The sequence below is a fragment of the Scyliorhinus canicula genome, chromosome 5 (assembly GCF_902713615.1).
Source record: "Scyliorhinus canicula chromosome 5, sScyCan1.1, whole genome shotgun sequence".
Taxonomy (NCBI): Eukaryota; Metazoa; Chordata; class Chondrichthyes; order Carcharhiniformes; family Scyliorhinidae; genus Scyliorhinus; species Scyliorhinus canicula.
Genome location: NC_052150.1, coordinates 20,552,220 through 20,579,899, shown reverse-complemented (window position 1 = coordinate 20,579,899; position 27,680 = coordinate 20,552,220). Strand labels below are relative to the sequence as shown.

General features: G+C 44.7%; 1 protein-coding gene across 1 annotated transcript in view; it reads right to left on the bottom strand.

Annotated features, from left to right (window-relative positions):
* The window catches only part of gmds (GDP-mannose 4,6-dehydratase), a 621,977-nt gene that overhangs the window by 106,404 nt on the left and 487,893 nt on the right, over positions 1 to 27,680 (bottom strand). The window contains exon 8 of the mRNA XM_038796739.1: positions 13,708 to 13,826. Within this exon, the coding sequence (XP_038652667.1) occupies positions 13,708 to 13,826 (119 nt within the window). The remainder of the gene's footprint in view (positions 1 to 13,707; positions 13,827 to 27,680) is intronic.

The window sequence follows — 27,680 nt, the reverse complement described above, 5'->3', positions numbered from 1 at the left end:
TCTAAGACTGCACACACAGACGCTAAGCTAGTTTTTGATAGGCACCAGCCAATATATGTCCAATGTTTGATTAACAAATCGTCTTCTGAGTAACAGACATTTAAACAAACCATGATGTCACAGCTGAGAATTAGAACCCAATGAAAGTAAATGAGGGGATAAACCAGAGATAAGGATTCCCTTAAAAGTAGGACCATGTAGTCGAGGTCTTTGTTCCTGGATTCTTGAATCATCGATCTGTTTGGTTGTGTTTAAAGTGATTTCTTTTTTGTGCTCAATGCTTTTTGACCTTTTTATGTATTATTTGATATTTTGTTTCTAAGGTTTAATTCAGTTCTTATTCAAATGTATTCAAGTGAGTAGTGAGCAATCAAGTCGTATTTTTGACCCCTCCAACCAACCGATTCTTATTGGACGGTAAAATAAGATTCCTGACACCTCCGATAGACTTTGGGGGCAACTCTTTAAGGGAGTTGCCCCCAAAGTCTATCGGAGGTGTCGGGAATCTTGAGATCTGCTGCGGCAGGGTTATGCTGGGAAATACCTGCACCAATTCTTGTCCATGTGAATCCTGGCCCAGTGAATCACACTGGCTTAGAGATTCCGATGCCCAGCACGTTAATAGGATCCAAATGGGTCGATTTGACTGTATCATCCTGCTGCCGCACGGCACGTACTTCAATGCTGTTGCTAGCGGAGGACCAGGGAATGGGATCAGTTCTGGCCAATGCTAGATTCTCCACTGCACCAGAAACTCCGCTACCGATGTCAGGCAGCGGAGAATCCAGCCCATAGTTACATTCTTTGTTATTCCACCACAATTATCTCATAAAAGACGAGGAGCTCACATTTTATTACAATTGGTACAAAATAAAGAAATTTTGTCCCTCTGTCATTGTTCTTTAAATTAATTTCCCTCATAGAGAAAGGTACAAGGATTACAAACAACATACTCCGTTAGTAATTAGTATAGCTATCAATCATTTTTAAATTTTTAAATTTTTTTATTAAGGGGCAATTTAGCATGGCCAATCCATCTATCCTGCACATCTTTTGGGTTGTGGGGGCGAAACCCACGCAGACACGGGGAGAATGTGCAAACTCCACACGGACAGTGACCCAGGGCCGGGATTCGAACCCGGGTCCTCAGCGCCGTAGGCAGCAATGCTAACCACTGTGCCACCGTGCTGCCCATAGCTATCAATCATAAGAACAATTGTGGGAGCTCTAGGCACATAATTATGCTGAAAGTAGTATTGTACAACTTTCCTTAGTTGAATGTGATTGTGCTGGCCATGAACAACAACTTGATTCTTGTCAATAAAAAGCAAGACAAATCCAGCCTGGCCATTTATTGCCCCATCAGTGCACTCTCAGCCAAGTGATGGAAGATGTCATCAACAGTGCTGTCAAGCGACACTTACTCAGCAATAACCTGCTCACGGGCAGTCAGTTTGGGTTCCACCAGGGTCACTCAGCTCCTGACCTCATTCCAGCCTTGGTCTAAACATGGCCAAAACTCGTTAACGCTCCTTTTGTCTTGTGTGCATATGACATCTTTGTCAAATCGTTCCGGAGCTCCCACATCTCCCTGTCCTTCTGTTTTGCTCCACCTACCCCACCTAGTCTTCAACAATGTAAAATCCATCACATTTCTACCTTTCTTCAGCTCTGAGGAGAAGTTATACAGTCTCGAAACGTGAACTCTGGTTCTCTTTCCGCAGAAGCTGCCAGACCTGTTGAGTTTTCCCAGCATTTTCTCTTTTTCTTTTTATTGCTAATGCTTGCTGGCTTATCATTGATTGCTTTTTAGCAGTTTTCGATTGGAGGTTGATTGTCATGTTCCCGTAATTAGGTGCCTTATTACCTTAAGGGTTAAAAGCTAAAAATAAATTATTTTAAAACTGTAGGTGGGTCATTGAGGAGCTGGAGATGTGATGGATGCACTGCTTGCAAATAAGTGCGGTCCAGGGAGATGTATTGTTTTCAGTGTTAGAACCAATTCATTTTAAAAGCATTCAATAAACCCTGAAAGGCTACTCATCATGGAGATGGATCCAGCTTAAGAAGGTTCTCTGGTTTCAATTTATCGATGTTTGCTGGGAGAAGGGGTTGGCTGCAGTTTGGACCTCGTTTAGTTTGCAGCTCACTGAAAATCCCTGGAAGGTGTTAGCAGGCTCCAGGCAGTTAAAGCTCAAGAGAAGTTTCCGGGAGCCGAGGTAGTGGCAGGAGGTCACTGGTTCATGCTGGAGGCAGCGAGGGCTCAAAGAAGCGCTAGGAAATATTTATTGCTGAGTGCAGCTGGAAGACTGGCGTTCAGAGAAATTGGATCAGTAATTAGAGGGAGAAATGCAGTTTTGTGACTCCTTTGGAATGTAGTCTCAGGAGGAGAAACTAAATCATCGGGAGGTGAGTGGTCAATGAGGCAGTCTGCATTGGAGGGGCTTTTTAGGGAATTCAGAAGCGAGATCTTCCAAAGTGAGGAGTTGAAATCCCTCATGAGGGAGGCAGAATTTGAACAAGGTTTTATGACTAACCGTGGTCACTGATGTCTGGGTGGGTTGCTGAGAAATCTATGGGATCTGTCTTGGTCGCATGTGCCATTTAATATTCAGTGTGGTGTATCCAACCAAAGTTTGCCTGTTGACTCATATTTACACTATTCCTGAACAGTAAAGTAGAAGATAAATGATGTAAATGGTTTTACTTTTTATAATGAAGTTTATTTTTGTTGTTTAAATCCATGGAGACTTGTGGCTTTATTCTCCCGGTGGGCAACTGGGATTTCAAACTTTGTCCACTTTAGACAACAAGTCACTGGTCCCTAACTGAGAACATAAGGTATGTGTGCGGATTTCATACATTCAGTATTCCCATTGAAATTGTAACCCAAGTCTAAAATACCACATTTGCAATTTTGTTTGAAATATCAGAGTTCATTGTCTCAGATTTACTTATGAGTTTGCTATGCAAGGGCAGCATGGTGGCACAGTGGGTTAGCCCTGCTGCCTCACGGCGCCGAGGTCCCAGGTTCGATTCCGGCTTTGGGTCACTGTCCGGGTCGTGTGGAGTTTGCACATCCTCCCCATGTCTGCGTGGGTTTCGCCCCCACAACCCAAAGATGTGCAGGCTAGGTGGATTGGCCACGCTAAATTGTCCCTTAATTGGAAAAATGACTTGCGTACACAAAATCTATTTTAAAAATTGATTTTGCTATGCAGAACAACCCAAGAGATTCTAACACCAGTGTCAGTAATAAAACTTTAATCTTTGCCATCAACATATTTCAGAAGGTCAAATCACGCTCTGGACCTTTCTGCATTTTTGCAGGAAAATTTAAAACAATCATTACATGGCTCCACTGAATACTGATCTCAAATCGAGAAATGCCTCCCAGATATTTTAGCTGACTAAAATGAGTATAAAGCACTCAAGTCAAAACCTACAAAAACTTATGTATTTGCAGTATCTTTAACTTGCCAAGAATGGATTAGTTTCAACATGTACCTTGAATGACTCAAAATAAATTTTCTCTCCCTTTACAAACTTAATGTAAATATAAAGATATTTACCCAGTCATGTTCAAGCTTAAATCACACATTTGGCCAATTTATCTGAATCAGAGCATGACAGCATTATTTAATTAGGACATGGAAGTGATCGGAGAACCAAGAGAAAAAGATACTTTTGGAGGGGGAGGGGGTAGAAAGCAGGATTCTACCTCCACTGAAGGGAAATTATGAAACAGTTTCAAGTTTTAAACTCTTTTCTAAATATCTATTCATATTACTGATCAACGCTCAAACCTCTTTCTATCCAAGGAGGTTTAACAATAAAATTCCCCAATTTCATCTCTTTTTATCAGATATTGATTTATGAGCAGAAGACCATAAAGGCAGCACTGGGCTTTGTTACGGGCCAGGGTTTAGAGAACCCCAAAGCGTATCATGGAGTTCACCTGACCCACAACTTTGAATAAATTGTGGTTATGGGGAGCACACGGGCCTACTTTATAGGTGTGAGGCAACAGAAATCTACAGTACTTTTAAATTAAAACACTGTTTATTTATGAAACCAGTTAACACTTTATAAACCCACAGTAAACATCTAAACAACTATCAACACCAATAAATCCCCCCAAAAATACAGTACTCTCCAAGTAACTCTTAATCTTTCCTTGCAACATCCGTAAGACAAAAATAACCCTTTTTACAGAAAGACATCAGGTTTAACTTCACTACTGAGAACGGTTACCATTTTGAAATCACCAAATGAACATTCATAAGCTTGCAGAGATTCATACACATCGTGTTGTAACTGCAGCTTCTCCAAATCTGAAACAAAACTAAACACACCCTGTAGCTGCAAGCCCAAAGTGAAAGTAAAAGCAGACAGACAGCCCAACTCCACCAACACTCTGACATCACTGATAAACACCCATTTTCTAAAGGTACATCCACTACAGCTATTTTATAAACCCCCATTTTTAAAAAGGTATTCTAACATGACAGTTTGTACAAGCGATTCTACAGTTATTGCAAGTCGCTGAAGTCGACAGGGAGCGTTTTGGCAGGTGCTCAAGTACTTGGGGCCCAATTTCAAGGATTTGGCACAAAACACTTGCTTCCAGACAAGGGTGTAGTAGTTTACAACCCTCCCCCCCCCCCCCCCTACTTCAGGGAATGAGTAGAGATGCCACACAGCTGAGTACGTTGTTCGAAGAGGGAGGAGGGGGAGACAGGGCTCTTTGCAGGAGAACACATTAACCCAGAGATCAGTTCTCATATCTCAGTCACGGCAAGGAACAATGTGCCAGATATCTTCACCGAGGACAGCCTCATGGAAATCTGCCACCTGCAGCAGAACAGCAGCCTCAAAAGTTAGACAAGGATGGCACTGCACTGCATCATTTAAAAAAAAAAAATTTTGAGTACCCAATTAATTTTTTCCAATTGAGGGCCAATTTAGCGTGGCCAATCCACCTACCCTGCACATCTTTGGGTTGTGGGAGCGAAACCCACGCAAACACGGGGAGAATGTGCAAACTCCACACGGACAGTGACCCAGAGCCGGGATCGAACCTGGGACCTTGGCGCTGTGAGGCGGGAGTGCTAACCACTGCGCCACCCTGCACTGCATCATCAACTTTCATGCTTTTGGCTTCTTCCAGGCTGAAGGTATTTTCCGCATCTCTCAGCTCGGCAGACACTGTTGGTTAAGGAAGGTCACTGACATTCTCTACATACCGAGAGCTGAATGTATTTTACTCTCCCCTAACAGGAAGTAGCAGACGGAGCAAGCGCGTGAATACCCGGGAACTGCAGACACGGCCACAATGCAAGATGCCACTGGTGCACTGCCTGCTTCTGCAGTACTTCGCAGAGCGTGCAAGTATGTTCCAAGATTCGGCGCAGTCTGCACATCTCTGACATCAGGAGGTCATCATCACTTTTTCGACCAACAGCACGGTGACCATCTCAGGATGAGAAGCAAGGAAGGGGGCAAGCAACACAGCCGGGGCTGCCTGTGATTGACTCATTTGACTGCGGCACCAGTGAACATAAGCTTAGTTCTTCCTTCATCGAGAGTCCCTTTACCTGACCTCCCCTCCATCACTGACCATCAGAGGGTCCTTTTTGTCACAATGCGGCAATTAATGCACCGAGGAACAAATATTCCAAAGCAAAATTATGAATTAGTTGGTCAACTAATCATCCTTCTGCATTCCCTTTGTGGCTGTATTTTTGTCTTCATGCTCCTGTGCAGTCCTACTGGCTGGGGCAAGGCCATGTGCGTTCAGAGGGGCAGATTGCCTACTAGGACAACCTTGAACAGCTCTGGCTCTGGAAAGCATGGATTGAGAATGCATCATTTTGGCATGGCAGCACCAATCTTGCCCGTCTGGCCTGGTGACAGGCAACGGCGGCAAAAACACTGCTGGAGTAGCAGCGGTGGAAGTCATCTTGAGAGAAGATGTCTTGTTGTCTCTGCGCCAGTGCAGCACCCAAGCCTTCCTTGCATGACTTCACTTTGAACCTCCAGTGCAGCAGTCAGATGCTGAATGGACTTTGCTGCAATGGAAGCTCAGAAATCAGCCATCAGACGCTGCAACACGAATGGGCTTGCAATTATTCCAATTGAGTCCGCCAATTATTGGCTGAAAAGGATGGGCTCCAAGATCTTATTTTTTTCAAATTCATTTATGGGATGTGGGCATCGTTGGCTAGGCCAGCATGTATTGCCCATATTGCCCTTCAGAAGGTGGTGGTGAATTGCCTTCTTGAACCGCTGCAGTCCTTGAGGTGTAGGTACACCCACCGTGCTGTTAGGGAGGGAGTTCCAGGATGTTGCCCCAGCGACAGTGTAAAGTTCTGTGCCAAATTAGTACTGCACTCCTTGCTCCTTGACATTGATCACAGGTTTCCTGGCAGTCTGCCAGTACACCAAGCAACGCAGTGTACATACCCATTTGTCATCTTTAAGCTACGCCAACAAAGATCTCATCTGAGCTCTTGTGTGCCCACAACCTCTGACAAGTTGGCATCTGTGCTGCTCTTGAACCCTGCCCTGACTGCAGGCTGTTGTGCCTCGTATTTCACCACATACAGACTCTGCCCCAAACCTATCCCTTACAGTGTGCACATTGTCAGAATTTGAACTCATGGTTGCAAGTATGACAGGGTTCTTCCAGTTCTTTCTCTTTCACCATGACCTGTTTAGGTTAAAGTTCTTGGGTATTTCAATGGAGAAAGGCGCAAGTGTGGGGATATGATGAGAGGCAGGATTGAAAGCAGGAGATGCATGCCTCAAATAATGGAGAGGACCATCTCCTCAGTGGGGGTGAGGACATGAATCCATAATTGCCTCTTGCTGGTAAAGTGTTGCTGCTTCCAATTATAGACCAACTTGTCCTGCAAGAGTGCGCGAACTAGGTTAGTGAATGTAGTGCAATGTGTTTGGGTGATATTGCTGTCATGAATAGCCTATGCAAGCTCGGAGGGCGGGTACGAGGCTTGCTGTTAAGTGTGTGAGGGCGAGGTGAAACTATGAATATTAGGAATGAGTCATGATTGACGAAGACTATTGTTTGGTGAGTGACGGGGGTGTGGCGAATTGATCACTATCTGAGGTTAATAGTTCAGTTCATAGAATATGACATTTGAAGGTGTATTCATTGACCTCACAAGAGTGGTCATGATCTTGACCATTCTTGCATCATCCAGGTCCTTCGCATTAGGCTCCTGGCATTGATCTGGTTATCCGTCCTCCCTGCCTTTTCAATGTCTGTTTAGAGGATCTCCTGGCCAACGTGAACGGTCTCTCCTCTTATCCGCCACCTGCACCAAAGCCTCCAGTGAAGCGTTCGAGAACCTTGGAGCACCTTTTGTCCTCTGTTGCACCACCAGTCACTCTTCTTGAAGGTCAGAAACTCTTCCCTCGCAACCTCCAGCAACCGGTCCATCCTGAATGCACCTCACCTTTAAGAGGTGCAGACTAGCTTTAAGTAGTGCAGGCTAGCGTTAAATGATACATGAACCCCTGATGAGGCATGTCGTCGCTCAACAGCATTGAGTTGCATGCTACAATCATTTGAGTTGAGGCTCACATCCCAACTCCTGCAATTGTTTTCCGGGGTTTCGAATTTTGTTCTCGTTTTGTTCAGAGGCTTTTACGATTGCTGCTTTTGAAGTCGCCTCTGAGGGATCGATAATGGCTATGTGAGGTCATGTGCTCCATTCTGTTGCACTTGATCTGAGCAAAACGCTCCCCCTGCCACCTCCAATCCAACCCCCCCCCCCCCCCCCCCCCCCCCGCACCGTCACCACCCCACCCCCAAAATCAAACCAAGCAACCTCTCTTCCCCAAGTCAGATCCAAATAAAAATTCTTGGAATCACCAAGTTGGGAAATGCAGGTGCGAACCCATCCCCTACTGCTCTGTGGCATAGTGCCAACTGAGGAACGATTTTTAAAAAAGTATCAAAACTTTAAGGGGCTTTAGATAAAGTACCAAACTGCATCATCCATTATTGCTGGTAAAACATTACTGGCTGCTGTCATGAACCACAAAGGGTCTCAGGTTAAGAAAAAAGCAAATATGAAACGAGTAGAAACAATACTATTCTGTCCTTAGGCTAATCTACTAAATTTAACATCAACAGTGATTTGGGGGCATTAGAAGTTCAACTGTGTGCTTACATGTACCACGAGGACATCAAAGAAACAAGTTGTACAGACCTGTCTGCCACTGTTGCAGGCGGGATTAAAACACACAGTTTTATAGAAATAATGGTAGATACCCTCTGCACCAAGGAATTTTTAGTATTTAAGTAGTATTGGTGACTTCTGCGGTACAAGTAACCAGAACAAAAAGATTATATCTCTTCAATAACATCCTTAATATCCCGAATAAGTGTAGCATATTTAATATGAATTAGCTAGAATGCACAAACTTGGCGTCTTCCATGCACAAAGTAAACAGAACTATTCTGGCCATTAATCAAAGTGATGGCAGAAGTACTTACTGTTCTATTGAAATAAAAGACTGTGAAATAAAAGAATGCAAGTCATTTTACCTTGGGCAAGAAGCAGTTCTGCTGTCCTCACACACCCATTGTGTGTCAATGGGAACCTACATAGCAATATGTTGTATCAATGGATCATGCCACCTTGCACTGATTTTATATAATAAGTAATTTTAAATAAGTTAATTAAATTCAAGGTCACGTCAAAGATTTCTAATCCATGCACAGAAGTGTTGCTTAACATTTGCAGCATCAGACCAAAGGGAGCTGAGCTTCATCATAATTAGTTTGTCAATCAACCCAAAAAATCAATTTCATAATAGTGCTGGTTTAGTTCGTCACAAAGGAAGACTGTCCAAAGATGTGCAGGTTAGGTCGACTGGCCATGTTAAAATGGCCCCTTCAGTGTCCAAACATGTGCAGGTTAGGTGTGGTTACGAGGATAGGGCGGGGGACTGGGCTAGGGAGGGTGCTCTTTCAGAGCGCCGTTGCAGATTCAAATCGGCCAAATGGCCTCCTTCTGCACTGCAGGGGTTCATCATAGAACATACAGTGCAGAAGGAGGCCATTCGGCCCATCGAGCTTGCACCAACCCACTTAAGCTCTCACTTCTACCCAATCCCCGTAACCCAATAACTCCTCCTAACTCTTTTGGGCACTACGGGCAATTTAGCATGGCCAATCCACCTAACCTGCACATCTTTGGACTGTGGGAGGAAACCGGAGCACCCGGAGGAAACCCACGCAGACACGGGGAGAACGGGCAAACTCCACACAGACAGTGATCCAGTGGGGAATCAAACTTGGGACCCTGGTGGTATGAAGCCACAGTGCTAGCCACTCTGCTACTGTGCTGCCCCGTTCTATGGGGTTCTATGGTTCATACACTAGCTACCACCTATTACACTGCTAAAATGGTTTTCTTTGTCTCAAGGGCAGAATCATACATCTGTAAAAAATGTAGGGCGACGATTTCTTCATGAGGATCACAAAGCCAATTGTTCCAAAATGGTGTCAGCGGGTGGGAAACACTCACTCATGACTGAAACTAAACAAGTACCAGTGTAAAAGTAGGTAAATGATAATGAACTGCTTTATACCTATCAAGCAAAGATTTAGGAGTACAGACACAAAGGCTGGGATTTTGTGTGTCCAATAAGGATGGGCGTGTTCGGTGGCGAGATTGGAAAATCACATGAGAAGGACCTTTGCGCATTTCCTGGTGATGTAAACTAAGGAAGCGATTGTCCTCTTCCCCCGTCAATGGCTGGACGCATTGTGGTGAATTATAAATACTAATAATCCACACTGTATTGTACAACACGTGTTGAGCTTGTATATTGTATTGGATCACGTGTAGTTGCGCGGCTCTACCCATAGGGGGAGATGAGGAGCTTGTACTGGGCTCCACCCTTGGCTCCTCCCCTTAACCGGATGTATAAAGGTTGATGCTGAGAGCCTGCCTGCCAGCTCATCTGGAGTTCATCTCGTCACAGGCAGGCTCTGTTGTAAGACGATTAAAACCACTGTTCACTTCTAACCACGTGTCGCGTGAATTGATGGTCTCATCACGCATTTCCTGCCATCAACGTCACAAGCCTAATTTTAATACATTTGCACCTCATTATCTTTATTTTTTCAATTTAGAGTACCCAATTCATTTTTTCCAATTAAGGGGCAATTTAGCGTGGCCAATCCACCTACCCTGCACATCTTTGTGTTGTGGGGGCGAAACCCACGCAAACATGGGGTGAATGTGCAAACTCCATACGGACAGTGGCCCAGAGCCGGGATCGAACCTGGGACCTCGGCGCCGTGAGGCAGCAGAGCTAACCCACTGCACCACTGCACCTCAATATCATGACCACATGCTGGAATCAAGCCACCCATCCTAAGCGAAATTTAACCCCGTCAGCGTGACTTCAGAACAATGTGATTTACAATTACCTTTAAAAGGCACGCACCTGGCGACCTCAAATTCGAGAACTCAGTGGTGAACGCACACAACTTAGCACAGCACTCGTGAGGAACGCAATGCAAGGAAGCGGCCTCCACGGATTCAGGGGGAGTTGCGGGAAGTCTCCACAGTGCCTTCTTCATGGCTGATGTGTGGTTCTGGGGCAAGTGCAAGAGTGATGGAGAGAAAGGATGGAAGGGAACCTTGGGGCAAGGGCACAAGTGCAAGTTAGGGAGGGGGTGGGGTCATGTCAGCACAGACTGAAGGTTGCATACAAACACATGCTTGGCGGGGGAGGGGGATGTGTGGGGGGGGGGGAGAAAGCGGCCAGGCCAATGGAAAAACATGTCTCAGTTGAGCACTTTTCCACGGTTGAGATATTTAGCTTGAGCCCAATTGACATGCTTGGAATCGGGTTAGACCAGCAATTTTGCTGACTCAAGCAGCACTAATTCCTGCGAGAGTCAATGATCGCTGCTCTACATTTAACCCCACATGTGCAGACTTTAAAATCGGATGAGGGCTTCTGCGTGGCCTCTCCCTTTTTGTGCTGGCTTGTCCTTATGAGTACAGATGGAGAGAGCATAAGCAGGGTGCCTGCCAAGCCAGATGATAAGGATGCCTGCATGTGTGAATGGTGAGTGGTGCCATGAACAGGAAGAGGACATGATCCACAGGGGAGATGAAGGTGGGAGAGTGGTGGTGGTGGTGTCCCTTGAGCTGGCTGTGAGGAGATCCCTTTGTATGTGTGATGGGTTTGTGAGTGTCTGAGTTCAGACTGATGAGGAGAGTAGGTTAACATTGCAGAGATCATTCATCCTCTTTTGGCACTGGGTGGTTATTATCTTTTGAATTGCATTGGCGCTGACCACCGCTGCCACCTGCTTCCATGAAGTTTGGGTGACCATGCTTGCTGGGTCTTTGCCCAGAGCAGGTGTACAAGACATCGCAGTGGTCCACCACTGCATCAAGTAGGCGCTCGAGGGAGGCACCTCTAAACCTGGGGGAAGCATGTTTCCTATGTTTGGCAGACATCATTTCCTAGCAGCTTCCCATCTCTTGAAGAGTACTTGCTCTGTGCAGAGATGACCTTTAAATATGGCGCTTGGATTGCTGGAGCCCTGGTTCACGGCAGGTGGGGGCATGAACCAGAGTCAGCCCCGCACCACCACTAATCAGACGTGAGACCCTTGCTATTAAATTTATTAAGTAAGCACCGCACGATAAGGCGGAATAAGCCACCACTGGCGTCGGCACATCAAACGCCACTTTCCCCAGCCGAAATTGCACGTTGCCAATTTCTGAGTCAATTACTCCCTAAAGCTATCAATAAAAGAAAAATACTGCAGTTGCTGGAGATCCGAACTAAAAATAGAAAATGTTACAAAAGCTCAGCAGCTCTGGCAGCATCGGAGAAGAGAGGGACAGGGTTAACATTTCAACTTCAATATGATTCTTCTAATTCTAACTGACTGTACCATCGAGGGTTACCAGGGGTTGAATTATTTTAAGTTTACAGGCAGAGGAGCCGAGGGAACCCCAAGGTTGAGGAGTGGGTCAATATACACAGATGGAATTATTTGAAAGGAAACTGGATTCCCCTCTCTAAAATTTTGGTTGAGATATACACTAAAATACAGCCTGGTGTTACTGCACACAGTGGGACACTAATTTTTTTACCGTACCCCACCCCCATTATATCTCAACAATGACAATAAACCTTTCCCCTGATGCTGATCAAACTGCTCTTGGAAATTCAAAGAAATCTTCTGCCACTCTTGTACTCAAAGTATTCTCCCCAAAGTAAAAACAAACTTGAAACTTAACTTCTTCTTTTAAACCTGTGAATGGATTGCAATAAAGAGCCCCACTGTTACTGGGGAGCTGACTGCAAGGAGTTCAACTGAAGGACTCGACCTAATAGTGTCGTCTTTCAATTCAACTAACTGTACCCAATTGCCTTGTATAGTCCATGGTAGAATTTTTTATTGCATGAATATATGGGTGTCTTGCAATTATAAAAATAACATTCGAGATAACATTCGAGACTGCATAGGAATGGTAGAAAAAGTATTGGTTTGTTTTGAGTACAATACTGTTAAAATTAATAAATCATAGGAAGCGCGCGTGTGGAACATTTTGCCTTTAGTTCCGAGTAATCTATTCCTAACCTGAATGGAACTGAAAGGATTTGCTTCATGTTAACTGTATATAAATGAAATAAAGATCAAAAATAAATACTAGCACCAGGCAACAGATATCAACAGTTTTTTAAAAAGTCATAACAACCAATATGCTACATTAAGACTACTGTGCCAGTGCAGAAGTCTGAAGACTGGGTTACATGAACTGTATCACACTCGAGCTACATTCTTTCCCTGTTAACAGAAATGTAAATGGATCCAACATCAAATTATAATCCAAACAAATATAAATGTATCAAGAACTGTCAATGCCTTGTCCTGTAGCGTGGTGGAATTATAATATGGTGGGAATGACATATGATGGAAATGTGATGTGATGTCCTGTAATATGACGGGAACACCATCATCCGGAAGTTTCTCTCCAATCCCCACACTACTCCGACTTGGAAACATATCGCCATCCTTCACTGTCACTGGGTCAAAATCCGGAAACTCCCTCCCTAACAGCCCTGTGGGTGCACCTACACTGCATGGACTGCAGGGCAACAAATGCTGGCCGAGCTGGCGACGCCAAAGTCCAATGAATGAATTTTTAAAAATCACCTTGTAAACTCCACGTAATAATGCTGAAAATCTTCATTAATTCCATTTCCATGTAAATTTCTCCAATGTACAAGGACACAACTCTTTTCTTAATCTATCAGCCTGAAATTCTGGAGTTATTTGGCACCACATGATAGATTACAAGCTATATACCTGGAAAAAGCCTTTATGTGTTACTTTCGAACCTCTTAACATACAAATATAAAAACAAGGCGAGAAGCGAGAAAGACTAAGGGTGTGATTCCCTGGCCTCCCCTTGGCGTCTTTTGCGGCGGCGGGGGGCAGCATTGGCCAATGGCGGGATCTTCAGGCCTCGCCATGTCAATGGGATTTCCCACTGAATCCACCCCACGCTGCGGAGGGGGTGCCCATTGGCGGGACTGGAAGATCACGACGGTGTGAAACGCCGGAAGATATTAACCTAAATTAGTAATACAGTCTCCATGATTCAACTGTTTGTAGCATGTTTTCATACTCACACAATGGTTTTCTCAATGTATTTGAAGGACTTTTCGACAAACTCTCGAACACTGTGCACTTCTCCTGTAGCGATGATGAAATCCTCTGGTTCATCCTGTTGCACCATTAGCCACATTGCCTAGTAACAGGAGAGAAGAAATTGGAGTCAATCCTCTGTTAGCAAAGTCTTACTTCATTATTTCAGACTAAGACTAAGATCACAGCACTACCAGCAGACATATGGATTGAAGTCACCCAAAACTGGACTCCACTTAAAAAAATGTCAGTGATGGGAGGCCATGGAGACACACAATTTGCCAGTTTGATTGATTTTTGGCTGCCGACATGTGCGTTGCATCTAAATTGCCAACACTGACAGGTTTATACTAATCCCATTTTTAATTTTACTGCCATACTGTACATATTGCGTGCACTGTGGCTTGACTGAACTCTTACGTGGAGGAAAGAGAAAATTAGGAAACTCATTAAAGCTGATAAAAAATCAGATTCCAGAAGCGTGTAATAACCCACGGGCCTTTCACCGTACACCACAGCAGCTAGCTTTGGCTATATTGTAGACAAAGAGGCCACTAGGGTGAGCATTCTCCGCCACAAGTGAAAGAGCAGTCTTATAACTATATAAGTTATAACTATACTTGTTAATGCTTCGCGTATAGGCCTTACCCCAAAAATGAAGTGAGTGACCAACATTCATGTGCCAGAAATGCCATAAAATACTGCTTTGTATATTCTGTATTTCTTGTTTATTTCTGTATAAAAGGTACCATTCAGTTTTCTAATACGCAGTGCCCAAAACTACTTTTGCTTTTTTATAAAATTTCTCTGCCTTCCTTCCGTTTCCTGTACAGGTAATCTGGGGTAAATAATTGCATAAAAAGTAATAACTCAAAATTTCAGAATTGCAAGATGAAACTCGGGGCTGAATGCTCCGTTCGGGAGACTGTTCTCCCGCCTGAGGTGAATTGCGACCGGCTTACGATCCCCCTGGGAGCGCATAACGGCAAGCAGTTCAGTGTTCCCGACCATGCAGATTAACGCAAGATGTGGAATACGAGATATTGCTGATGGAATCCCACCACCTGGCTGCCATTTTGAGCGGGCAGTCGACTGGCCACCTCTACCTGCATCGCAAAGCAGCCGTGAACCCCCCCTCCCCGCCACCACCACGCACCAACAGCAGCCCCCCCCCACCCCCGGAATACCTGGATGCCCTCCCTATGTGTACCCGTGTGCGGGGATGACCCAGCCTTCTCTACTAGAACTTCCTCCCCCCACGCCCTGGGACCTTTTGTATTAGGGAAACACCCCAAGGAATCCCTGTAATAGGGAGAAGCTCCTGGGGAGCCTTGTCATAGGAAGACCCCCATCGGGGCCCTGTAATAAAGAGACACCCTACAGGAACCCCAGTAATTGGAGGGAACCCCCCCCTGGGACCCCTGTAATAGGGAGACCCCTCACTGGGGCCCCTCTAATAGGGAGATCCCCGAAGGACCCCTGTAATAGGGAGACCACCAACCCACAGGGAACCCTGTAATAGGGAGACCCCCAAACACATGGACCCCTATAAGAGGGAGACCTCTCTCTCTTTCCCCCCCCCCCCCCCCAACCACACACACAGGAACCCTTTGACCAAAGAGAGGTAAGCACATCCCAAGCAGTATGTGCATTCCAATCATTCCAGTGTCTGGTTGCACAGCACATTCCTCTCTTTGATGTGGTCAATGTTTGTAAACATTGGGGATTCACCACTCTGGCCACTGAACAGTGAAGGGAGATGAATGAATCAAAGCTGCTGATGGTTTGTAGAAGCTGACAATCACAGACCACTACTGGAAAGCTATGAATGGCTTGCAAAAAATGGATCTGTGGAAACTGGATGCAGGTCACAGCTGTTCTCCTTCAAGGAATAGACAAGTGGAGCTTCAAGCTAAGTGTTCCGGCTGTAATTCTTCTCACTGCCCTTGTCTGGACTGCTCTCGCTTCCAGACAGTAGTCTCTTTTCTGGGGGAATGGGTCTGTGGGGGACCCTTGAAGCAGGGGTGCCTGTGAAGGGTACCCCTATTTCAGGGGTCCCTTTGCAGGGAGTTCTGGTGGCAGGGGGAGGCGGTGGCCCTCGGTTAGGTCGGCAGTCTCTACCAACATGGCCCTGGCATGGTGGACCTCGCGGTGTGCCAAGGGGATAACTGTTTGGGGGAGGGGTTGCCGCGGGATACAGAGAATCAAGGAGGGCCAGAGCATAAGAATGCCGGGCCTGTTAAATGGATGCAAATGGGTCATTAAGATCCATCTGTATCATTTACATACTCCCATTGGCGCATGGCATGGACCTCGATTCCGAGGGTCAGAGCTTCATGCTCGGGTCGGCGCCCAGTGGCGATCCCAATTTTGCCCCGATGCCAGATTCTCTGTCCCATTGGGGAACGCAATCCTGGGATGGAGAATCTTGCCTGTTACCTATATTTCACCAAACCCAAAATAGATCCATACAGGCGGTGTTTGTATTTGCATTTCTCCAATTTCCGACAAAGGCATGAGGCAAATCTCCAATATGAAACATGGTCACTTGCCAAAATTGGGCTTGAATTTCATGCATTGTTAGTTATATATAATCTCTGAAAAGTGTTCTGTACTGCTGCAGAGGGTAGGGACACTAAGTGCTCCCTTATCTTTCATGCTCAACTGACCTGCTGGAAACACTTTAAAAGGACTGGGTTAGGGTAGTATGGTGACACAGTGGTTAGCACTGCCGCCTCATGCTGCTGAGGACCTGGGTTCGTTCCCGGCCCCAGGTCACTGTCTGTGCGGAGTTGGCACATTCTCCCCGTGTCTGCGTGGGTCTCAGTCGAAGGAAAGATTAATGAGAACAATTTAATTGACAAAAGAGATGTAGGACTGGATTTAACACAACACATTGCGGTGGGAAACATGGTGGCCAGGAAAACTTAATCATGAGATAGGCCCTATGTCAGTCTCCCAGTGATATCAAAAGCTCCCCTGATTAAATAGAAAGGTGGAAGAGGCTGATGTGGGATTCCTAGTCGCCAAGGTGCCAATTAGGTTCATCGATGAGCCAAATTGCATCTATTATTCCTCACCCCACTGCAATTTAATGGTGGGTCAGGGATTACATGGAAGCCATGTGGCTTCAGCAAACCCTGTCAAATTTGCCGGTGGTCTCCTGGGGGTTGGGGAGACACTCTGTGCCTGATCGAGGGACCCATCATTGGGAAAGGGGTTCGTCAATGAAGATCAGCCCCCTGTGCCCGACTCTGAAACCCCTTGGTCTTCCTCTCTCACAATCCCCTTGCTACCTTTACTCACTGCTGGCAGCATGAAGAGCCTGATAGGCAGGGGCTCTCGGTCGGCAGGGCTCTTGCTGCCAGGGCCTTAATCGGGCGGGGGGGGGGGGGGGGGGGTACAGCGACCCACGTCGGCCTGACAAAATCGCAGCTGTCGTCTCAAATGAAATGTGATTTTCAAACTCATCGATCTTTACACACAAATTCCAAAGAATGACTTAGAAGTGTCAGAAGATTCTGAGATCCAGGAGTAAAGCTGGTTTATATACGAGAACTACGCCAAGGTTAGCACTGCTGCCTCACAGCGCATGGGACCCAGGTTCATAGAACAGTACAGCACAGAACAGGCCCTTCGGCCCTCAATGTTGAGCCGAGCATTGGGTAACTGTCTGTGTGGGGTGTGCACTTTCTCTCCGTGTCTGCGCGGGTTCCTCCTGCTTCCTCCCACAATCCAAATAAGTGCAAGTTCGGTGGATTGGCCATGCTAAAATTGCCCCTTAGTGTCCAAAGATGTGCAGGTTAGGTGGGGTGACAAGGATAGGATGGGGCAGCGAGCCTCGGTAGGGTGCTCTTTTAGATACTCGGTGCAGACTCGATGGGCCGAATGGCCTCCTTCTGCACTGTAGGAAGTCTAAATTCTATTCTAAAGTCTACTCACTACTCCCTCATGAGTTGACCAGTCTTACTTGGAGACATGGATCACATTGGACTGTTGCTGTGATAAATGCTCATGGCTATAGCCTAACTCACATGATTTTGTAACTTGTGGACTGGGAGGTCAATTCCTTAATTGTAATTATTCTCCAATTGTCATGTACAGGGTTGTCAAAAGTATTAAAATATCATCCATATTTCTACACTTCTGGTGCAACAATCCACAGTGGTATTTCTTTCACAGAGCATAGAAAAGTTGAAGCAAAAGACATTTACAAGGGAAAAGAACTATGATTTTTTTTTAATGTGATGAATTGCTCTTTGATATACATTTTTAAAAAAATTTAACTTTTCAAATCTATCTATTTATCTATCTATCTAAAACATTTTTTATATTTTATACACTCCCAACAGTGACTTTTATCACTCCCAAACATCTTGTACAAAGCGGGATTATCTTTTAATCAGAACACCCATTTGGATGTTTTTCCCACTGGTTTGCGATTGAGGAAAGAATAGTTACAAACTCCTTTGTCACTTTCTGATATCTCCAAACCCAAACCACTTATTAATTTCAGTTATGGTTCCTCCACCAGTGTTTTGTGACAACTCCTGGGAGCGTAATTGGTCTGTCATATGCCTGCAATCAGCCCCAATCCCTCTCCCACAGCACAAACCATACATGATACTGGGTCCGGGAAGACCAGAGAATGGAGGCGGCTGGTTGTGGCCCCGCCAGAGAGGGGGATGTGAAGACGAGGCCTTGCTTCGTCTATGGCCAACCTCACAATGACAACCAATCTCAATTTGATTTACCCACTGGGGAAAAAAAAAACATTTAAAATGCTAAATTCCTTAAAAACTTTCTCTGTCCTCTGATATCCATTTACAATATGCAACATGGAGCCGCTTTGCAGAGTTTTGTTTGAATTAAAGGTTGAAACAAAATCAACGCTTAAAACTAAGAATCCTAACTAAAAGTAAACTTGAAAAACAGCTAATCCAGGGTTTTAACTTCGGAAATAATGTAGCTCATTTTATAAAGGCAAAATTAATGATTTAAGTAAATATTTTCATCATCTATCAACATGTATTACCATTTGAATAATGAAAAATATAATTTATTATATCCAATCCATTTATTTATTTATAAAAATGCACAGTCCCTTGCTTCATATATAATAATTCAGGTTTTTTCACACAATGACAACATAGGTATTTGAAATATAAGTCGACAACTCTGGATATAAATATCAATATATCAATCACTCAGTACCGCACTGACAGCCTGGATTTTGTGCTTAAGCATCTGGCATGGGATTTAAACCCACAACCTTCCAACTCAAAGGCAAGTACGCTGTAACTAAGACACAGCTGACACTAGGATGAGGTAGAACTGCACTTGGCTGTGATGCCCAGCATAGCCGAGTTGCCCATCAGTAGTTTACTGTCAAGATTCACATGAAGAATGGCCAAGTGGGTGAGGTCGTGGCCATATCCCAATGTGAGTTAATAATACCTTCAGTAGTCAAAAAAGATAAAACTGTAAAAGCAAATAATAACCCCAGTAATACGACAAACAAGACAGATAAAATCTCGCAGTCATTCAATTTTTTCAAAGAAATGTATTTAAAAAAAATTAATTACAAATGTTGTTATTTAATGTTAGTGTTTACAATACTAGTCTAGCATTTCAGACCGACAAATTCACAATGCACACTTCCTGCCTGCAGATGAAAAATCTACAGGTCACTCCATGACTGCAATAAGAATTCTGATTTTGCTCCTTCTGCAGCCTAGACTTTGACCTCATTGGGTCCTTGACCTTCCAATTTCTAGGTATTTCCTTTAGTAGTTCCCATCATAGAGGACTTCAGGCATTAAACGGTGTATTGGAAGGGGGGTCCCTGCAAGTTTTCAGTTTATTTATCATTACTGAATGGTTTACTGGTTTTAACAGGAGGGATGCTTTGTTTAAACTTCTGCGAGGGATAATTAATGGTTATTGACTGGTAAATGAAGAACAGGTGACAGCCCAAATCAGAAGAAAAACGATCTTGTGTTGTAGCGTGATAATGGCTTAGTAATTGCTGCAAAGTTGAGGCCTATTGCATCCCATCATAATGCCAGATCATGCCCAGAACACAAAGGCCTCTGTGTGAAAGGTATTCAACCTTCCACATCCTTACACATCTGCTCAGTTGATTTGGTCCATTTATTCTCTGATGGGCTGCACAACGGAGGCAAAAGTTCACTTGTTCCCACCTTCCTGCTCCTACTCTGTGTCACGTGACATTCGACACCACGATTTCAAGTGCATCTTTGTCTTTTCACAATGCTTGCATTTGTATTGGTGATAAATTCTGGACCCATTCTGGGGCTTGGTGCTGTTGGTCAGTTTTAAATTCTTTATATTTAAATACTAACGTTGCAGTTCTAAAAATTTTTTTTTTTTAGAAAAACACCATCAACAATTAATTTCGGACCCATCCCCTCTGTGAGTAGAAGACATAATCATAATTATGTCTTAATCATAACTGGCCCCCCCTATTATAACAGAGAGGCCAGTTTTACTCAGTCGGCTGAACAGCTCGTTTGTGATGCAGAGTGGGATCAACATGGTAGGTTCAATTCCCGTACCGGCTGAGGTTATTTATGCCTTCTCAACCTTGCCCCTCGCCTGAGGTGTGGTGATCCTTAAATCACCACCAGTCAGCTCTTCCCCCTCAAAGGGGAAAGCAGCCCAAGGTCACGTGGGACTATGGAAATTTTACTTTACAACGTATTCTCTACTCTCTTCCTGAAGCTCCATGGTGCCCTGGCAGCTTTATCAATGCCAATTACCATGGTACTGATGTAATATTTGTGAATGCATAAAATGCACTTTTTATAACTTCAATTACGAATTAGAGTTTAGGAGATTTACTCTTGAGCTGAGCCCAGAGCTCCATTAAACAATGGTGTACAAAAGTGCCAAGACCTCTTTTGGAGGCTTAGCAAGAAAGGAATGAATAGAGCAAAGGTGTAAGAAGTTACTGAGAAACTCAAAAGTTCACTATAACCGATGAAAATAAATAATTTTAAATTTACCGTTCGAGTTAGCTCCCTTCAATATGGCTGGGAGGAATGAACCATTTTCCAAGATGGTTTAATATATTTGTATCACTGAATTACCATTTTTATTTCTGAGCAAAGTAGTTTGAAGGATAAATATCACTGGTCCTTTTGCAGTTGGTCACTTTATCCTACATATTTAGAACTTAATTAACTTGCTTTTTACTGTGAGTGCATAGATCAGACCAGACATTATTTCTGAACAGCTTTAGCTTTTATATGATATTTTAAACACACAATTTTTACTGTAAATTATGCTAATGACGATGAGCTAACAGAATTGTTTCTCCCCGTTTGCAGCAGCCTCAGAGACCAGTCAACGCGCTGTTAGAAATCATTTTAATATATTAAGAAGTCAAGCAGCGCACTGCCAGAAATAATGCCCGTCTTACCATATGACTTTTATTGTCTTCTACATGGGGCACAATTGTAAAATGAGGCCAACAGCAATCATCCTGAGATCCCTTTGGAAGAATTTCCACAAGTGAAACAAAGACACCATCTGAACAGAAGTGTCGCATGTACCACAGAAAATCTTCAATTTACAGTGAAAGAGATCTCACTTCTAGAGACAAGTGCAAAAGCAGCCAATACAATCTCTCTTTTTGATGGATTCACTAAAGAGTTACCCACATCTAGAAAAAAAAGGCGAAGTCGTGGGCATTTAAAAAAACGTCTCGATTTTAAAAAAAAACACAGAATTATAGATTTCAGAAGATTTGAAAATAAGCTTCAACGGAAGAATGTTGTTGAACGTTTTATGGCAGACAGTACGAACTTTAAGATCAGGCAACTTGAATTGATCCTTTTCTGAAACATATATTTGAAATGGAAACATCGATGGCGAAGAAAAAGTACACTATTTGGAGAGCCAGACTTGGACATTAGGCCGAGATGCTCTTTAAGGGAGGCAGGGTCGCACAGTGGTTAGCATTGTGGCTTCACAGCTCCAGGGTCCCAGGTATGATTCCCGGTTTGGGTCACTGTCTATGCGGAGTTTGCACGTTCTCCCCGTGTCTGCCTGGGTTTCCTCTGGGTGCTCCGGTTTCCTCCCATATTCCAAAGATGCACAAGTTACGTGGATTGGCCATGCTAAATTGCCCTTAGTGTCCAAAAAGGTTAGTTGGGGTTACTGGGATAGGGTGGAGGTGTGGGCTTGAGTGGGGGGCTCTTTCCACGGGCCGGTGCAGACTCGATGAGCCGAATGGCCTCCCTCTGCACTGTAAATTCTATGATTCTATGTAGCTGTTTTTAATTGGCATTTGCTGTGATCCTACAGAATCCAGTGCAGCTCCACTCAATCCCACCTCCTGCTGCAGTTGCTCACACTGTGCTCTGAATTGGGTGATAGCCCGGTTTTTAACCAGTCACACCGCTAACCAGTCTACTTTAAAGCAGCAGTGTGAAAAGCATTCAAGTTAACCTGCAGAATTGGTAGCTGGAGGCAGATGTGGAGCAGGTGTAAACCTCTCTTGCTTAGAGAATGAAGTGACACAGCTGAAGGGTTCTGAGATTAGAGCGATGAGGTGAGTATCCAGTTAATTATAAAAATTGAGCTCTGCTTGAAATTATAACCTCCAACCAAAAGTCAGTGCGTCGTCCTGCCTTAGACAGGCAGAAGAAAATGGTCAAGGTAGAGGCAAAATGCGGGGGGGAATAAAACACTGCCACCGAGATACTGGATCCCTCAGTAGGTGTGTTTGCAGTTGTATTATTCAGGAAAGTTTGGTACTTCCCACAGTAAATGAGTTTGAACTAAGCTGCAAGGAGGATGCAATAACAATGAGTAACAGCAGAGTCCCTTGCAAGGTGGATTGCTCACTTACCCTCCCTTGATTACAGCTTGAAGTGGAATAGGAGGAAAGAGGAATGAAAACATGCACATAATCGCCTGAGCATCATTAGGTCACTTAAAACAAAATAATCCTCAAATAACTCACGGAATGATTGGAGTCAGTTCTTACCACAAAATGAATAAAATCCAAATCTATATAAATAAATCCCAAAACTGAACAACACCCACATAATATGGTTTAAAATTGCAGTAAACAAAAGTTTAGGTGCACATCTGCAACAGCTGTATGTACAAGAGTTAAACTGATATTGTTCATTCCAAAGCATCCTGCTCACAGAGGTGTGGCTCAGATTGAGAATTTACCGTATTGGGTATAACAGCTTGTTAACTGCCGGACTGGAACATCTAAACGACATTAAATACTAAATGACTTATTGAAAAAGAAAGCTCAGGAAATTTTGTGTAATGCAGTAGCTGCAACTAAACGTAATTTTCAGTTGATAAAGAGCAAATATCATCTATATCATTTGGGGGGAAATGACTTTTATGATGCCAATAACATCTATTTATTTGTAACTGTTTTATAAATGTTTTTCATTTGAAGAAATACACGCAAAATAGGGGTTGAATTTTTAAATGTCATATTTATTGGCTTTTTCAATTTTGTTTCCAAAAATTTGCAAAGATAGCTCGAGGTATCGATGTACAGTAAGTACAGCACAAAACAATAATCATGACATAATTGGAAACAGATAAGACTGTATGAATCAGGGACAAAATCCCCAACACGTTCCTACCATGGGTAAATGACCTGTCTGCGCCCAAAAAGGATCCAGGCAACATTACGGACCTACAGCTCACCCATAGCTGCAAAACAAAATGACAGAAGGAAACAATAACCGGAGAATCCTAGTGCGAAAGAGAATGGACCAACTCTGACAGCGCAGTTGAAACTCTTCTCCAGATCCACAACAGGGCAGCCAGCCAACCTCTAGCTTCGAGATGGTCAAACTGCCAAAAACAAAGACAAAGAGAGGGCCGGGCACAACTAAACCTTGATCCTCAGCCTAGGGTCTTCCATAGAGGAAGTAAAAAATGAGCAAGAACAACAGCCAAGAGTGAGAATCCAAACTTCCATAATCCCATCCCCCAGCCCCTGATCAAGGGACAAAACAGATCGCTGGCCCACCAACACCAGCATCTCCCTCAGAGGACAACAGGGTAATGTGGGGCCAAGGACCAAAAGGAATAGAAACTGGTCCCAATCATAAAGCGGGGGGGGGGGGGGGGGGGGGGGGGGCAACCTGCTCCAGGACAGGAGGGCCGTCAGAGCGACCCCCAAACTGGGAAGCGCCCTTCCTCTATCTCCAGCCCCACCCTTCCCCCCTCCACAATATCTTTACAACATTAGACAAAACACGATGATCAGGGAGTAAAGTCCAGTATAACAACTGAGAAATGTGACAGTCATCAGCATAAGGACCATTCCAATGACACACATAGAAAGTAGATATCCTGGATAAAGCAGGATCTGAATGGAGAGCACTGTTCAGCATCTTCCAAGGATTCTGATGAACAGAACACGAACCTCATTAACTTCCACTAATTTTGCCATTTCCTGCGTGACTCATTTCTAATTTTGTGAATGGGGGTCCGCCTGCAAGCTTTGCGTCGAGATCCCCTATGCGAGGCATTGGATATCGGTCAACCGGGAAGCCTTATTCACTCAGTTTATAGTCGCCGCACAAGCGAACAGTGGCATCTGGCTTAATTACAGGTACAACTGATGCTGCCCAGTCAGCGAAATGGATGGGCCAGATATTACCCAAGGTCTCCAAACGAGCGAGCTCCCCTTCTACAGCAAGACGCAAGGCACCAGGCGTGCCCGGAAATAGTGCGGCATGGCTCCTGGTTTGATACGGGCTACGGCCCCTTTTATTTTCCCCATGCCGGGCTGGAATGCATCTGGGTACCGTCCTAGAACCTCAGTCAAACCTCCAGAACCTGTTTGGAGGATGTGCTGCCACTGCAGCCGCAAAATGGCGCAACCAATCCCGACCCAACAGGCTGGGCCTGTGGCCGCGCACCACGATAAATGGGAAACGCCCCTCCTGGCGTGCATAAACAACAGGGGTCATCGTAGTTCCTGCAATGTCCAATGGTTCCCCCGTGTAGGTGGCCAACCTTGCCTGTGTGTCACTTAATGTAAGGGTCTGTGTACCCTGCTTGATGCGGTCAAATGTCCTCTGGGCGATCACGGAGACCGCTGCGCCAATGTCCAACTCCATCTCAAGCGGATGACCATTGATCCGCACTGTCACCTTAATGGGGGCCACACGGGGAGCTGCCACACAATACAGCTGCAGGCAGTTGTCCTCCGTCTCCACGTCCTCGAGAGTAGTCGCCGGAGGTTCATCCAAATGGAAGGTACGGCCCCTGGGCCGGCCCCAGTTTCTGTCGGAACGACGGCGCCGCTGGCGCCCACAAGTACGACATGGTCATGGCTCCCCATTAGCAAATTCCGTGCATAAATAAAGCTGGCCAGTTTGGAACCAGCTCGAGAGGCGTGAGCAGCAAAGGAGCTGCTGCTGCTGTTGTATATATGTTATTGTAAATAAATGTTATTTCTTTCTATCCTTCAACTCGTGCTGGATTCTTCGTGGCCCTAACAAAACTACCAAATTCAAGGCCCCGCCCTAACTCCCTCCAGCCCCCATGAATCAATGAGGATTAAGGCATATTGGCTCGACTCAAACTGCTGAACCATTGACCAACAAACCTTGGTACGTAGTAAAAGCCATGTAAACCGAAAAAAGACATGAAAGAGAGATGAACAAGGATAGAAACAAGGATTGAAAGATGAGCAGAACTGGAGCCTGCAACAAGGAAGCCACTCCCGTGCTCTCATCACGCGATCTCTAGGGTCGGATTTTTAACGCAGAGTGCGGGTAAATTCCAGGTCCCGACACGGTGTCTGAGCATGTAAATTGTTATTGTAAATGTAAATTGCCATATTGGCCAAGAGGCGAACTTGGTTCCCAATTAGAGGCACAGAGCACCTCAAGTAGGCAGGAGCTGCCTACCTGACACCAGCAGCAAAGGCAGAATGTCGCCATGTTGCGGACCGCAGTTGCCTTGTCATTTAAAGCAGGCAGCTCCTGGGAAGACCCTGGAGGTGAAACGAGGCAAACAGAGGCCTTGCATGGCAAGGTTCAAGAGCAGCGTTGGTGCCATGCTCGCTGGCCCGACTGATTTTTGCTCCCTGCAGGAGCATCTCAGCTGGGTCTCACTCTCTTGCCTTTCCCCGTAGCCCAGCAATTTTTCCCCATATTCTTCTAGTTTCTGAGGAATATTTTGCTGCCTTTTAAATTTCAGATAATGTACTGGAAATAAATACTTGAAGTGGAAAATTCCAGGACTGTGGGAAGAGGGCAGGAGAATGGGATTAATTGACTAGATTTGACCACTTTCTCAACCGGACCGCCCCCTTCAACAACTTGTGCGCCTTTACCCCCAGGTCACTCTGATCCTTCCTCTCTTTAAAATTGTACCCTTTAGCTTATATTGTCTCTTCCCATTCTTCCGCCATCACACCTTACTGCGCTAAATTAAATATACAAGTGCCTGCACATATAGTTCTGTGTTGGAAAAATTGGTATGCTGAGTGAGAGGTGATCTATTTTTTTCTGCCTCTTTAAAGTGAGACGTTAAAACATTTCACGAAAGCCTTATTTTTACAGTTAAATAGATTGTGACTTTTACCCGTTACTCGTTATAATTTTCTTATTATTTTGTGCTACTTTCAGAACTTTGATCTCACAATGCTATAATTATCACTATCAAATTAATTTATTACGCTTTGCCATAATTTGCGACAGAAATGTCTCCCATGCCCCATAACTCTTGACAAGGGCTTGGCCTTTACAACATATAAACTTGGCTGAATTATTGAAAAACCTGCAGACCTCCCAGAATTCCACCCCATTCCTCCGCCCCCCCCCCCCCCCCCCCCCTCCCGTTGCTACCTTCCCCGTTGACCAACGAGATCCCGCTTTGATTGGTGGCTATGTCAGAGAAGTGCTGAAAAGGTGACTAAGGTCTCAGGCAACTAGTCTGGAGCCAGTTTATGTCTAAATTCTCTGGGGGGCTGTGGCTTTGCAATTTCTCAGGAATGTTTAATTCACTACATCCCTGCAACTTTCCCTCAAGGAGGGCTCGGGCCTATCTAACCTCCCTAGAGGGCACTGCATAACGAAATTAGCATGAGATAAGTTTAGATTCTCATCCAAACATGAAAATACAGGAGAGAATTTCATTAAACTCAAGAGAAGTGGGTGATCCAAGTTAATCCCATCAGTAAACTGCGGTAGAGAGACTTTTTTTGTGTGTGAAACCCTCCAAGCACTGTTGTCCGGTTCAATAAATGAGCTTAAACAAAAAATATATAAAAACATTTAACTTGACCTGAGTCAACTGCAGATAATAATTTCTGGCTGAACAAATCAGTTGCTTGAACACATTAGTCACGGACAGGAACAACTGAAGGCTTTTAGTTTGTTTTTTGTTTTTGCCGTTTCTGCTTTTTGTTAAATTTAACTTTGGCCTGTTCCACACGGGGGGGGGGGGGGGGGGGGGGAAGAATTTAACTTTGTCCTGTTCCACACGGGGTGGGGGGGTGAGGGGGCTGGGTGAAGCCGGCTATTACTCTGCTCTCTCCCAGACCTATGCTTTTGTCAACCACTTCAAGATGTATTGAGTATCGCACATTCTGGGCCGAGAAATCAGATTGCGCCCAAAGGTGGGCACAGGGAAGGTAGACAACCCGCCCCAGTAACAATCAATGCAGGGAGCACAGACCGCTTACAATGAATCATATATGCCGCCATCTTCTTGGCTATTGGGGAGAGCAAATGGAAAAGCAAGGACACTACTTAAAGGTAGCCAGACGATTTTAATGGGGAAGCATTATAAAACATGGTAAATTATATATAAGTGGGTGCACATGTTGTTCAGAGTTAAGGAAATAATATACCCTATGGTAAGGGTGGAGATGTATTCTTTCTGTGTTTTTAAAGAAAGATATTAAAAAGTTTTAATGAAAGCCTTGAAA